Source organism: Grampus griseus (assembly GCF_964374135.1).
Source record: "Grampus griseus genome assembly, chromosome: 14".
Taxonomy (NCBI): Eukaryota; Metazoa; Chordata; class Mammalia; order Artiodactyla; family Delphinidae; genus Grampus; species Grampus griseus.
Genome location: NC_139008.1, coordinates 6944605 through 6960172, shown reverse-complemented (window position 1 = coordinate 6960172; position 15568 = coordinate 6944605). Strand labels below are relative to the sequence as shown.

Genomic DNA, 15568 nt, shown 5'->3' with positions numbered 1-15568 from the left:
ACAGATCACCTTCCTTCCCCTCTCCCCATCCCCATGAAGAGGCTCAAACCATTCCTTAGCAAAATGGCTCAAGCTAACAATAGTAGCCCTTACTATTTTTTGAGCCCTTACTAATGCTAGGACAACTCCAAGCACCACGTAAATGACTTGTCTTTTTAAATCTGTCCTTTTTCCTATTAGTTTTTAGAGAACCAGGAGTTTATACCTCTCCAGGCAGACCTGGCGCCTAACACAGATTCCATACAACCAGTGGGTGCTCAGTGATACTACGGATGATGAGAAAAGGTCTGCACTCACCTCCAAGACGAGCGTTTCCAATCTGGCCTCTGGGGATCTGTTTTCGAAGTAGGAGGTCATTTCGCACTCTCTGTGGGCTCCATAGTGGTTGAGCAAAAGGGAGGGAAACTGCACCTGGACACGCCTTCTACCCCCATCACCTCCCAAGCTGTGATGGAAGACACTTCAGAGAACCAAAGAGGGAGGGAAGCAGAGGCCAGCACTGGCCTCCCTGCAGAAGGAATGCAGAGCTCCCTGCCCGGTCCACCACGCATGGACTCCAACAGATGCGGGAGCTTTCCCCACGCCCCCTACCTGCCCTCACACCCCTTCCTCCTTCGGTGCAAATGACTAGGGGCTGTTTCCGCAGACCTGCCACTGAGGGAAGCCCCACTGGCAAGCAGTGAGAGAACTCGGAGTAGAAACAACAAACAAATAAGCTGGGAGACGTAGCTGCCAAAACAAACCAAATGCAAAAGGGCTGCTGCCACCACCTCTGCTGGGCCCAGGCCAGGAGCAGAGAGTGGAGCACATACGTGCAGGGACACACATAGTTCCCTCCAGCTCCCTGCCGGCTCCCCACTCCGTTACTGGGGGCTCCTGGACAAGGGAGTCTTGCAGTCAAGGCTGATAGGGAGGGACTTTGCTGGCGGCGCAGTGGTTAAGAATCCGGCTGCCAATGCAGGGGACACGGGTTCGAGCCCTGGTACGGGAAGATCCCACATGCTGCAGAGCCCGTGCACCACAACTACTGAGCCTGTGCTCTAAAGCCAGCAACCCACAACTACTGAGCCCGCGAGCCACAACTACTGAAGCCCGCGCACCCAGAGCCCGAGCTCCGCAACAAGAGAAGCCACAGCAATGAGAAGCCCGCGCGCCGCAACTAGAGAAAGCCCGCGCAGCTACTTTCTAGCTGCCTGAGTGACCCTCCAGTCCCAGAACACACCCTGCTTGTTCATGAATCCCCTCTGTGCATGCTGACCCCTCTGTCTGATATGCCCTCTCCCCTCTCTTCTGCCTGGCAAGCTCCTTTTCATCCTTCAAAACCCAGGTCAAAAGGTGGAACCATCTGAGACCTCACCAGGAAGTTAGCCATTTCCTTCTCCACACTTCTGTATCGTGGCTATTCTTACTTCTTACGTAACACATCTTACTCATTTCACAAAAAATGGGTATATCCACCTTCCCAACTAAGTGGTGAGCTCCTTGAAGGCAGGGGCCATTTCATACCCATCTTTGTATCCCCAGGGCCCAGCCCAGGCCTTGGTTTACAGTAGGCACTCAGCATGTATTCAGTTGTTAGAATGAAGCGCTAGTCCTTCTGTAAGGAGTTCACTTTCCTGAGTGGCTGGCAGTCACTTCCGCAGCATGAATCGCTCGTCAACAGGAATACTCAAGCCAGAGGGAGAGGTTTTGTTAAACGAGGAGGCTAATTTTCAGAACCCCAAACCAAACTGCCTTCCAAATTCTGTTACTAATGTTTAGATCAAAGGCCTTCAAACTCCTGTGACCTCGCCCAACAGTAAAACTGATATCATAACTAGCATGTATGTGTCTATATACACATCTATAACTGAAAGTGTCAACAAGATATTATCATTGAAGTTGTACTTTTTTACTTGCTTTTTAAAAGGCTTTGACCCAGTAAATTGATTTCCAAGACCCACATATGGGTCACCACCCACTTTGATAAAAACTGCTTTAGGTGACTTGTTTGATAAACATGAAAAATCAGATCCTCCTACAAATATCCCAACAAAAAAGTACTTATGACCTGTGTGCCCAGGAATTCAAAGGGAAGGCAATCCTTTCCTGCTTAGAACAGCCCAGCCCCAAGGGTCTGAAGGGCTCTGGACCATAGCTGTTTAGAACAATTTGGGCCCCACAGGACCAGGAATCAAATGAAGCAGTGTCTCAGTCCCTACCCCAGGCTGACACAAAGGAGGCCCCCATCTTTGTGTGCCCTCTTCACCCTTAAACCCTCACCTTTCCTGGGCCTGGGAACCGCCAGCAGAGAACCTGATGCTTTCCTAGCATACAACTACACCCCAGCTGCACTCCAGCAGGTGAGAGTATATACTTTATCTGCCCTGCCTTCTTCTGTGAGGATGAAATATTTTAAAGCAAACATTGGAATTGTCAGGCTTCTGCACTGTACTAAAGTTTGTTTTAGGTTGCAGTGTCCGTAGTACAATTTATGCTTTCTGTGACGGCAGGAAACACTGGGGTGCCCCTACTGTACCTAAATCCTTGTAAAGTTCTTTCCTACTCTCCTTTCCAGAATTTACACAGGGGAGAGGCAGTGCAGCGTGGTGGCAGGGCACCAACACAACTTCATACTTTTTATTGTATACGACAATGGTTACAGACCACAAAGGTTCAGGAGGCCCCACTGCTTGGGCCCAACAAAAGACAGTATTTGCCCTCTCAATTCAGAGTCCTCTGGGCTGCGAGGGGACAGGCTTTTTCCTACATGGCTCTGGAAGAAGGTCCAGGATAGTACTCAGTACAAGAAGAGCCACATCTGAGCCTAGCTGTACGGGGGTGGGCGGATAAGGTGGGCCAGCCTCATCTCAATCACTTGGGTGTGACCCTGAAGACACGGATGTGGATGGCCGAGTTGTTGCGGATCCGGGTCAGCGGCTCTCGCGTATCAATCTCTGGTTCCAGTTCATCGACAAGCTCCACGGTGGAGGTATTGGCAGCCACCTGCAAGGACCCGAAGCTGCCAGCCTGCAGCTGTAGGGCAATGTTGATGGCGCGGTTGATGGCCAGGCCCAAGCCGTGGATGTAGATCTCACTGCATGCGTTCTGACCCCGAGCCCCTCCATCCAGCAGTTTCTGGCAGCGGGCCAGCTGGGCCTTGAAGTCAGTCTTCATGTTGACATAAATGTCATTGGGCCTCCGGGGCAGGCGGTGGGGGAGCCGCTTCCGCAGGGTGTACTCCACCGGGTCCAGCTCAGCCTCGACGGCTCCGCGGGGCTCTCGGTTTTCGGCCATGCTGTGTGCCCTGGCACGAGGAAGAGACGACATCAGCCAGGGGTGACGAGCGACCAACGCTTCCTTTCCCACCCCGTTTCCTGCCCAAAGGGTGAAGCCGGGAGAAGGCGCACTCGACGCCTCTATTCCCTTCCACTCACCTCAAGCTCCCGCATCTCCCCCACCCCCAGTTCCTACTCATTCATCACATCGCCCCCAACCTCCAGGCCCCTCCACCGCCCCCTTTCCCCAGCTCTTCCGCGCCTACTCTCTCCGGTCCACAGTGCTCTCCACGCGCCGCGGCCCGCTCCCCTGCCAGGGCACTCAAGCGTTGCGCCGACCGGCCGGAATATAGGGCGCTTCTCGCGACCCCCAGGCCCCAAGAAGGAAAGGTGAACACCGCCGGAACGCTCGAGCGCTAGCACCCAGCCGGCTCCTGGCTCCTGGCTCCTGAAAAAGGTGCCGAGTGCGCACGCGCGCTCGGCCCCTGCAGCCAAGCCCGCGGGATCCACGAATCGCCTTCCTGGCCTCCGTTCTCCCGCCCCTTTCCTGAGAGCTCGCAAAACCGCGCGATGTGTTTGAGTAACGCGAGGCTTCCGGGGGGGTGATGGGATCTACCACGTGTACGCCTCCCAGGCGGGGCGCAGAGGCAGGAGGCGTGTACCAAGTCGGAGCTGGGGAGGGTCTGGGAAGGGGAGGTCAGCTTTCCTGGGCCAATCCGAGTCCCCGGTTCGCGGAGGTGTCCCGAAGGGGAGAGGGGAGGAGAGGAGGCTATTGTAGGGGCGTGGAGGATTTGGGGGTAAGGGTCTTCCAAAGATAGCAGGGAGGGCAGCGAGTTCCATAGAACGTGATCGCGAAGGGGTCTGAAGTCAAGTCTGCCCTCTCGCGTCCATCGCAGTTCCTCGGGTCAGAGGAGGTGTGGCAGAGTTGGCAGAACTGACCTCCCGCCCAAGGTTCCTGTTGCCCAAAGACCGAGGGCGGGTAACGAGTGGCGAGGCCCGGCCCTTGGCGGAGGACAGCTCTCCGGGACTCCTCGCAGTTCACGGGGACCCGTCCTTCTTCCCTGCGTCTGGCAGGGCTGACCTCCCAGGCCAGCCCCTGGGGACGCGAGCTATGAACCGCAGGTCCAGCCTTCACAGCTCCCCTGGGCCCCCCTGACCCACTCGCACCCCTCCACCACCCCCACCCGCCGCCAGCTCTTCGGTCACTGCCCAACACCTGGGAGTACGGACGTGCGCCCCCTGGCGGGAAAGTGCAGGGCAACACCTGGGGGTTGGTGGCTCCCCAAGACCAGTGGGAAGGGGCTTTCTGCCCAGATTGGTTTAGCTTCTGTAGAGTTCCATTTGAAAATGAGTTAGACCTGCAGTGAGGACCTCAGTTCCCTCATCACTCAAATGGGGATGAGAATTCCTGTCTTGCTACTGAGTTGCAAAACTCAATATAACCTTACAAACTGTAAGCCTACACGTTAGCTTTTTTTTTAATTAAAAAAAATTTATTTATTTGGCCGTGCTGGGTCTTAGTTGTGGCATGCGGGCTTTTAGTTGCAGCATGTGGGATCTAGTTCCCTGACCGGGGATGGAACCCGGGTGCCCTGCATTGGGAGCGAGGAGTCTTAACCACTGGACCACCAGGGACGTCCCTGAGCTGGCATTTTTATGCACACCGCCCCCCCACCCCCACCCCAGACCTCTCTCTAGTTGCCTGGGGTAGAGTCTGACCCCATTTGACTGGAGGTTGGAAAGAGGCCAGGCTCCTGAGAACTTCTCTCCCAGCACCACTTAAATCCTGTGGTTCTTTTAGCTTCAGATTCTTACAAGTTTGGGGGGTTATTTGGGGTTGAAGAGGAAATGCTGGCTACAACCTTACTCCATCTCAGAAGTGACATCTGAACAGAGTTTTGATGGACAAACAGGAATTCTTCAGGGAAGCAAGGAGTATTCTGGAAACACTGAACAGTATTTTTAAAAGAATGGAAGCATAACCTAAGCTTCCACCTCAAGGAACTAGAAAAAGTAAGGCCAAAGGGAGAAGATGGGAGGAAATAATAAAGAGCAAATATAAATGAAACTGAACACAGAAAAACAATAAAGAAATTCAAACCAGAAGCTGGTTCTTTGAAAAAGTCAATAAAATTGACCTCTAGCAAGACTGACAAAAAAGAGAGAACAAGAAAAAGAAGACTCAAATTATGATTATCAGAAATGAAAGAGGGGATAGCACTAAAGATCCCATAAACATTGAATTATACTTGGAGAACAACACAAACAACTCTACACACATAAATTTCACAGCTTAGATAAAATGGACCAGCTCCTAGAAAACAAACTACCAAACTAACCCAAGATGAAATAGATCATCTGAATAACTCTGTAACTATTAAGGTAATTAAATTCATAGTTAAAAAAAAATTTAGAACAAGAAATATCTAGGCCCACATGGTTTTACTGGTGAATTCTACCACACACACAAAAAAAGGAAGTAACACAAATTCTACACAATCTCTTCCAGAAAACAGAAGAGGAAGGTACATTTCCTAATTAATTTTATGAGGCCAAAACCAGACAAAGATAATACAAAAGAAGAAAAATCACAGATGGATACCTCTCATGAACAACACAAAAAATCTTCAACAAAATGTTAGCAAACTGAATCCAGCAGTATATAGAGAATGATATACCACAACCAAGTAAAGTTGATTCCAAAGATGCAGGACTGGTTCAGTGTAAGAAAACCAAACAGTATTATCTACCATATTAACAAGTTAAAGAAAAAAACACATACGATCATGTCAATTGATACAGAAAAACCACTTAACATAATTTAGTGCCCACTTATGATAAGAGCTCTTAGCAAAAAGAGAATGGAAGGAACTTCCTCAACCTGGTAAAGAGCATCTACAAAAAAACTACAGCTTCCCATCATACTTAATGGTGTAAGACTGGACACCTTTCTCTTAAAATCAAGAACAAGGAAAGGATGTCGTCTCTCACCACTCTCATTGTTGGAAGTCCCAGCCAGTGCAATAAGGCAAAGAAAAGATTGTAAAGGAAGAAAAAAAAACTGTCTCTATTTGCAGATGACATGATTGTGTATACATAAAAAGTCCCAAGGAATCTAAAAAAACATATAATTAATAAATTAGCTTATTAGCAAGTTTGCAGGATACAAGATTAACATACAAAAATCACTTGTGGGGCTTCCCTGGTGGCGCAGTGGTTAAGAATCCGCCTGCCAATGCAAGGGACACGGGTTCGAGCCCTGGTCCAGAAAGATCCCACATGCCACGGAGCAACTAAGGCTGTGCGCCACAACTATTGAGCCTGTGCTCTAGAGCCTGCGAGCCACAACTACTGAAGCTTGTGTGCCTAGAGCCCGTGCTCCGCAACAGAAGACACCATTGAGAAGCCCGCACACCACAACGAAGAGGAGCCCCCGCGCACTGCAACTAGAGGAAGCCCGTGCGCAGCAACGAAGACCCAAGGCAGCCAAAAAAAAAAAAAAGTTAAAAAAATCAATTGTATTTCTATGTACTGGCAATAAACAGCTGGAAACCAAAATTTAAAATCATTTACAATCACTCCAGAGAGAGAGGGGAAGGGGGAGGAGGAAAGGAGGGGGAGCGAAAAATATTTAAGTATAAATGTAACAAAACATGTACAAACTCTGCTTAAAACTACAAAATGCTAATCAAAGATCTAAATTAATGGAGAGATATACTGTGTCCACGTATTGGAATATTCAACATAGTATAGATGTCAATTCTCTCCAAATTTAATGCAATTCCTATGAAAATCCCAGCAAGAAGTTTTGTAGATGTAAATAAGTTTATTGTAAAATTTATATGGCAAGGCAAGAGAAGTTAAAGCAATTCTGAAAAACAAAAAGTTGGAATCACACCACCTGATTTTAAGACTTACTGTGTAAACACAGTATCAAGACAGTGTGATATCTGCCAAGGGACAGACACAAAAATCAATAAAATGGAATAGAGAACCTAGAAATAGATTCACACAAGTACAGCCAGCTGATTTTTTTTTTTTTAAGAAACTGTTTATTTTCCATCAACCTATTTCCATTTTAAGAGCTTGTGGAAGAACTGCTTAAGACCACTCAGTGCTTGTTCCTAACCACTCAGCGGCCTGAGCAGTGGGAGCTGCAGACCAGTGTTCGGTGGCAGGTTGAGCACTCCAGCCTCCAGTGGGGAACTGTTGAAGAGGCACGGGGACACCTGCACACCTTCGGACCAGTCCACCACCTGGACTGGTAGCAGTGAACTCAGGAGCTGGAGCAATTCATTCACCCTGAAATTCCTCCTTGGTCACAGCCTTCTCAGCTGCTGCCTGCTCATCCTTTTCAATCTCTCCAGGATCTCTGTAGAAGTAGAGATCAGGCATGACCTCCCATGGGTGTTCACGGGAGATGGTGCCACGCATGCGCAGAACTTCCCCGGCAAGCATCCACCACATCAGACCCACTGGGAAGGAGTGAGCTCCCTTGTTGTTGCATGGGATGGCAATGTCCACATTATCGCAGAGGAGAGTCTGCGTTACACAGAGCAATGGTAGACAGGTTAACGTAAGAGGCCTCTGGGAGAGGCAGGTGGTCAGCCCTGGGATCAGTAACCACCGGAAGTCTTGGCTCCCGGAAGGCTGCCTGGATCTGGTTAGTGAAGGTTCCAGGAGTGAAGCGGCCAGCAATAGGAGTGGATCCAGTGGCAGCAGCAAACTTCAGCCCAGCTCGCTGGCCAGTATTCCTGGAGGATATGACACTGACATCAGCTGGGTTTTCAATGGCAACAGTGGCATGAGCTGCCAACAGAAGCTTCTCCCAGGTTCTCTTCAGATTTATTATGTAGATGTCATCACTTTTCCTTTTGCAGGTGTACTGTTCCACTTGGAAGCCAAGGTTGGTGCCACCTAAGTGGGTTCCTGCTGCAAGGAATTTGAGGACATCCTCCTCCTTCATTTGCAGGACATCAAAGGCTCTGGAAATTGTGAAAGTTTCCCTTTAAGTTACGATGGGAGTCCAGAAAAACGCCGTATGGACCCCTGTCTGGCTGGCGCGGAAAAGCCAGCCAGCTGATTTTTGGCAAAGGTGCAAAAGCAGCTGAATGGGGAAAGAATGAGTCTTTTCAGCAAGTGGTGCTAAAACAACTGAATAAATAGGCAAAGAACTGAACCTCAGCCCTATGCAAAAAATTAACACAAAATGGATGGTAGATCTAAACATAAAATGGAAAATTATAAAACTTTTAGAAGAAATATAGGAAAAAAGTCTTCATGACATAGGGTCAGGTAAAGAGTTCTTAGATACAACTCCAAAGGCATGATCCATTAAAGAAAAAAATTGAGGACTTCCCTGGTGGCACAGTGGTTGGGAGTCCACCTGCTAGTGCAGGGGACATGGGTTCGAGCCCTGGTCCGGGAGGATCCCACATGCCGTGGAGCAGCTGAGCCCGTGTGCCACGGCTGCTGAGCCTGCGCTCTAGAGCCTGTGAGCCACAGCTGCTGAGCCCACGTGCCACAACTACTGGGGCCCGGCGTGCCTGAAGCCCGTGCTCCACAGCATGGGAGGCCACTGCAATGAGAGGCCCGCACACTGCAGCGAAGAGTGGCCCCCGTTCGCCACAACTGGAGAACGCCCATGCACAGCAACGAAGACCCAATGCAGCCAAAAATAAATAAATAAATATGTGAAAAGTAATATATGGTTTTAAAAAAATTGATAAATTGTACTTCATCAAAATTAAAAACTTTTACTCTGTGAAAGACCACCCAGCCACGGACTGCGAGAAAATACCTGCAAATCACATATCCAACAATGGACTTGTATCCAGAATAAAGAACTCTCTAAATTCAAGCGTTAGAAAACAACTCAATTACGGACTTCCCTGGTGGTCCAGAGGCTAAGACTCCGTGCTCCCAATGCAGTGGGCCCGGGGTTCCATCCCTGGTCAGGGAACTAGATCCCACATGCTGCAACTAAGAGTTCGCATGCTCCAACTGAAAGATCCCGCATGCCACAACGAAGATCCCGAGTGCTGCAACTAAGACCTGGCGCAGCCGAAAAAAACAAAACCAAACAAAAATAGAAAATGGGCAAAAGTCTTGAACAGAGGGTTCTTTAGCAAAGAGGGTATAAGGATGACAAATAAGCACATAAGATGTTCAACACAGCCATTATGGAAATGCAAATTAAAACCATGATGAGATGCCACTGCCCACCTATTAGAATGTCTAAAATTAAAAATTTTGACAATACTAAGTGTTTAGGAGAATGCAGAGAAACTGGATCTCTCATACACTGTTTGTGGGAATTTTCAATGGTCCAGCCACTCCGGAAAATAGTTCAGCAGCTTCTTCTAAAATTAAACATACACTCACCATATGACCCAGCAAGAGCACACATGGGAATGTACAAACTCGTACACAAATGTCCACAGCAGTGTTTGTAAAAGCCCCAGACAGGAAACAACCCTTGTGTCTTTCAATGGGTGACTGGTTGAAGTGTGGTACATCCCTACCATGGAATACTACTCAGCAATAAAAGTTGGATCAAGGAGACCCATTAGGCTGCTGGAAGACTACGTACATCCTAGAACAATACTGTGCTGAGCAGCTCAGAGTTTACTGTGGAAGGCAAACAAGATGAGCAAGACAGTGCAACCGCTGCTCAGCATGGAGCATGGATAGGGTTCAGTGGACCCTCAAGGAGGTACAGCCAATATGACCTTGGGGGGATGCAAGATGTTCCACAGGACGCAATGGCTAAGGTGAGGCAGTAACATCTAGCAGTTGGGCTCAGATCCTGTGCAGTACCTCCTGTTACAATGGAGAGGTCTGGGAGGTTTGAGCCCTGGGAGGTAGGGAAGTAGGAGGGAACCAGCAAAGGATTCAGAAGGAGCAGCTGATGAGGTAGGAGGAAAACCAAGGGATACGGTGATCTGGAGGCCAGGTGAAGAAAGCATTTCTTGGAGGAGGTAGTGACCAGCTGTGTCATATGCTGTTGGTAGGCCACAGGAGATAACAAACCAGTGGATTTAGCAATGTGGTGATTTTGCACTGGTGACTTGACAAGCATTTACACTTGATTGACCAAAGAACTTAGCTCGTTAGAAAAAAAAGGCAGAGAGTTTGGCTGTTTACTCTTACTTGAGACTTCCCTTTCATCTCGATAAACCATCTAACCACAACTCTTTGTTTAGTTCAAAAGCTTCCAAATTCAAAATAACACAGACCAAGGCATTTTACAGCATAGTCTTGAATAAACCTGAATAAACAAAAATATCTTAGGTCCAAGTGATTTTCTTCATTCAAATTCTTTTCTTTAATTTTGTATGGGAGATTCACAGTTCTGATTTGTTTCCTTTCTCAGAGAGGGTGCTTATGCAATTCAATTTCCACAGTGTCATCAGCAGCAAACGCATTCTCACTTTACGGCTGGGGGAGATTACTTGGCCAGGATCACAAGCTGGTATACAGGAAACCCAGGGCGACCGATCAATTACTCCAATCTTCTACCTTGGAGTCCAGCGTGCTCTCCCTGACACAAAGCATCTGGTAGGTAGGTAGGTACTACTGTCCAATCAAAAACATTTTCATGATAGCATTCGAAGCCCTCAACTTAAGTTTCACTTCACTTCTCATCCAACTAGCAATCCAGGTCCTCTTCTCCCATCAGCCTGGCTTGTCACTATTCTAAAGCTGATGCTCACTTTTCTTAAATCTACCCAAATCCTGCCCTTCCTTCCTGCTCAGCACAGGCCACCACTGTCCCTGACTGCTTCCCCTTCACAGGGGTTTCCCCCCTCTTTCCCCTGTACCATTTCTCCACTATAATTTACAATCTCACATTTGCTAATTAATCATTAAAACAGGCCAAAAGGCGAAGACCTTATTCAGAGGGTAGGACACATCTAGGAAAGTGGGCGGGGGGGGGGGACAACAAAAGCTTTGGAGTAAGAAAAAACAGCTGTCATAAACTTGAGAACTTTGTTCTAGAAGAACTTGATTGGAGATTGGATTCTGTTGATATATTTTCACACAGTTAACAATGTGAATATTGTGGACCCAGAAGGCCCCACTAGCTAACATTTGTGGAGTGCCTGCCCTATACCAAGCACTGTGTTAAGTGCTTTACCATACAATCCAGAGACTCCGAAATGAGTAAAGTTGCCCAAGGCCACGGTCAGTATAGGATGGAACCAGCACATAAGCCCTCGCTTTAAACAATTGCATTTTCCAGCCTGTGAACAAGCAGCTTCACTGACTACACTGAGGCAGGAATCCTGACTGCAAGAAAGACAAGGGAACTGAAAAAAGCAGACACGAAAACTATAAGTGCATAGAAACCTGGGGTGTGCTCCGTGCAAGAACAAAGGGCCTTCCTGGTAGCTCCGGAGGTCGGCGCTCCGTTTTGGCGAAACACAGAGGACTCAAGTTCCAAGTCTGAATTTACCCTTCCCTGTCCTGAGGATTATATTGTTTTTGGTAACGGCTGTTTTAGGAAGCTGGGAAGTAGAGTATACATTCTGGCGTAACTTCCAAAGAAAACGGTGAAAACACACACAAGACTTTTTCATCCTAAAAAGTTCAGGGAATCGGAAAAGTCATTCTTGAAAACCTCCTTTTTAAACAAAGGCGGTGTCAATCTACTTCTCACATTTGCATAGTAGTTTCTCTCTTTTCGAAGCCTTTCACACTCACCTATTTTAATTCTTTCAGCACTCCGGAAGGGAGTGGAATGGGGGCCAGGGATGGGGCGGAGCAGAGCATCAATACCTTACTATAAAACAGAAACTGAGGCCCGACACCGTCAACTCCTTCGCCCCCGAGGTCTAGGGGGCTAGTCGGTGGCGGAGTCAGAAAGAAACTCCAGATCTCACCAGCCAGTGCTGCCTCGGACTTGTTTCTAAACCATTAGGTTCCTCGTTTATTTCGTATACCCCGGGGATGTCCGACGAACACACCTCTGGGTTGTACGTGGTCTCCTTCAATCCAGGCGGGCTTCCCGGAGGAAGCCGACCGTCCGGGAGGCGGGCGATGCCGCTAGCGGCGGCCTTCGTCGCGATGGTCGCGCATCGCGTGCAGGGGGGGCAGCCGGGGAGCACCCCGGGGACACCCTCACAACCCCCCCGGCCCGCAGCAGGCTGTGTCACGTGAGGCACCGGGCTCCCAGGTCACGTGCCGGGGGGGGGCTCGGGGGAGGCGGGCATCCGGGCCGCGCCCGCCGGGCACGCTAGGAGCGCGCTAGGCCGTGCGGGTCGGAGCGGGCCGGAGTAGCAAAGGGGGGCAGTGGCGGTGGCGGCGGCCGCGGCGGGGGCGGAGGGGGCGGCCCCGCGGCCCCGCGTCCGCGTCACGTGGTGTGAGGCGGGCAGCCATCTTGCTACAAACACAAACAGAGAGGAGCGGCCGCCGCGGGAGCGCCAGCGCCCCCTCCCCCGCTGCCGCCGCCCCCCGGCCCGCCGCGCGTCGCCAACGCCCCGGGACCGGAGCCTCGCGCCGCCCGCCCGCCGCGGTAAGCGCCCGGCGACCCCGCGGAGCCCGGCCCGCGGCCGGGCCCGGGCCAGGCCCGCCCCCGACGCCGAGGCGGCCGCGCCGAGCCTGCGAGAGCCAAAGCGGGAGCGCGGGCCGCCGGCACGGACCCTCCCCCGTCTCCTCCCGAGGCCGCCGCCCCCGACGCCCGGTGTGCCCGCCCTCCGGCCCTCCCCGCTTGACCCTCCCCCGGCGGGGGCCGGGCCCCCGCGCCGCCCGGAGGGAGGCCGGCTCCCTCCCGGGGGCGGCCGCCCGCGCCCCCGCACCTGGCGCCCCCTCCCTGAAGGGCACGCCGTCCTCCCGGGCCGGCCCGCCTCCTTCCCACCCCCGCGCTCCTAACGGTAGCTCTCCGGCCCTCGGAAGCCCGGCCCAGGCCCCCCGCCTACCCCCGCCCGCATCCTCCGCCCGGGGGCCCGGGACCCTAATGCCCGGTTCTCCCCGGAGATATCCACCAACGCGCCTCCGGTTTCTTATCGGCCTGAGCTGGGCCTGGCGAGTCTTAAAGTCCAAGCTTTCCGTGACTTCTGGCTAACGTGGAAGCCTCTCCTCTTAACCACAGCACTTCGCCTGGGTCTTCGCCTAAATTTCCTTTCAGCGAGCGACATTAGTGCTTGGTCATTGGGGTCTTCTTCCTCCCGGTTGCCCGGCCGTGTGAAACACCTTAGTCTGTCCTGTCGCCAGGCTGGGCCCTTCCCAGCCCATCTCCCCTGATGCAGCAGCTCCCCAGTCACGGCCCCTCACACTTTGCCTTTTTTTTTTTTCCAAGTTAACTTTAAAAAGACCCTCATCTCACACGTCTTACCCAGCCATTACTAGAATTCCCAGTGAGAGTACAGGTCTGGTCCATCATAGGGCCGGGCCTAGCCCCGGGGATAGATGCTCAACCAGTACTTGTTGGCCAGCTCTTTCTTCCAGTCACCCCAGTCTCACTCCCCTCTTGCTTCTCATTGCTGCTTTTCCAGAGATCAGCCTCCACAGCCTTTCTGCTGCCCGAGAGCTGACACGCGGTTGCAATTTAGCCCCCGCCCCTTGGCTTGCATCTGAAACACCTTGGGTACCAACAGGCTGGTCCCCTTAGCTTCTCACAGTGTGGGTGTTTGCTCTCTGGTCCTTCATCGGTACCGTTCCCTGTGCAGTCCCAGGCCACCCACCCTCACCCCAGACTCAGTTTTATTTCCTAGATGGTAGGTCTAGTGTGTCACTGGGCAGGGTTGGAACAGACCTGGGCGTTGTGTGGCTGCCATGGCCTGGACCAGGGACCTCGAGGGGTCCCACATGGTGATTACAGTCAAGTGAGTTCTGTTCTTAGACTCCTGGCCTGTCTTTCTCAGCCAGCAGATATGTCAGTGTTGTCTGTGGTTTGATGGATTAAAGGACCCCAGTTTGCCCTGGCTTTTACATCTGTAGTTGGAGTTCGGGATAGGAAAAAAAAAAAAAAAGCCCCACTTTAGAGCAGAGGAGGTGAGAAGTGGCTACGGGAAGGATTTTTTTGTTTGTTTTTTTTGTTTTTTTTTTTGATGTGGACCATTTTTCAAGTCTTTATTGAATTTGTTACAGTATCGCTTCTGTGTTTTTTTTTGTATTCATGTTTTGGTTTTTTGGCTGCGAGGTATGTGGGATCTTAGCTCCCCAACCAGGGATCGAACCCACAGCCCCTGCATTGGAAGGTGAAGTCTTAACCACTGGACAGCCAGGGAAGTCCCTATGGGAAGGATTTTAAAAATTCTAACGAGAAATTAAAAATGGTTTAAAACTCACAAAGTGTGCTTGTGAATTCGGGGTGGTTCCTGCTGCACATGTGCCCCTTCTCCAGTCTCAGGTAGGGTGTCGGAGACGTCAGTGTCTCCTATCAGGGCAGCTGCAGCCTCTCTTCCTTGTTTTCTCTGCCTGGAGCCCAAGACTGGGCAAGTGGGCAGAAGGGATCAAATGAGGTAAAGTGTGAAAGTGTTTTGCAAACTGTTAACTACGAGACATGCTGCGGGGCGTTGTTATGATGGCTCAGAGGGCAGAGCTGGGAAAACTGACCAGCTGGGAAGAACATGGGCTTGCACCTCTTTTTAAGTCTCAAGAGTTCTCCTACCCCGCATGGAGAATCTTTCCATCCTGAGAAAGGGTGGAGTCGCCTCCAACAGGCTTGGGGCTGGGTGGTTGCTCAAATGTTGGGGAATTTGGTATTGTACTTCTGTTAATAGTGGTACCTTCCTGTGCCAAAGCACATTGCTCTGGATTGGGGCTAATTTTCGCGGTGATGGAATGAGGAAATAATGTTCTTAACTTAGTGTGTACTGGGACTGCCTATTCTCTGGATTTTTTCCTTCTCCTGTAAGTTCTGAACCCCAGAGAACAGGGTCCCCTCGTGTTCCCTCAAGCCTGTCGTGAGCACCCAGGACCAGTGTGTGTCCTCTCCCTTGGACTCCGGCAGGGGGCAGTCTTTTAAGAGCAGTAATTCAGGTGTTCAGGGAGTGAGGGTATGCTGAGGCTTGAGAAGGAGAAGGGGGCGGGGTGTGGATAGATGTGGCAGACAGATGCTGAGAGGTGGGGGCTAAGCACAACATCCTTAGGTCAAGTAGCCGGGGAGGGATGCTGTCTCCGTCCGCTGCCTGCCACCTCCTCCTCTTTCCTTCACTGGAAGGGGATCCAAATGCTGGGCTTTCAAAGTTTGTGATAGACTCAGGACAATTTTGTTTAATCTATTCTTTTCCCGAGGATTTCCCTCCTGGCAGGATTGCAGGTTTCTCTCATGGGACAGTGTAATTAGGGAATGATTTCCTTGCTCT

At 50.8% G+C, this 15568-nt stretch overlaps 1 protein-coding gene and 1 pseudogene across 2 annotated transcripts; both read right to left on the bottom strand.

Annotated features, from left to right (window-relative positions):
• Nucleotides 1-2597: 2597 nt before the first annotated feature.
• Nucleotides 2598-3702, bottom strand: POP7 (POP7 homolog, ribonuclease P/MRP subunit). Its single transcript, XM_082671024.1, has 2 exons — nt 3524-3702; nt 2598-3286 (listed from the first exon to the last, which is right to left on the bottom strand). The coding sequence occupies exon 2, from the start codon at nt 3274-3276 to the stop codon at nt 2854-2856; it is 423 nt and encodes a 140-aa protein (XP_082527150.1). The 5' UTR covers nt 3277-3286; nt 3524-3702; the 3' UTR covers nt 2598-2853.
• A 3623-nt stretch (nt 3703-7325) lies between these two features.
• LOC309832892 (small ribosomal subunit protein uS2-like) lies at nt 7326-8888 on the bottom strand (annotated as a pseudogene). The gene has a single exon. The product of its transcript is annotated as a small ribosomal subunit protein uS2-like (transcript).
• Nucleotides 8889-15568: the final 6680 nt, after the last annotated feature.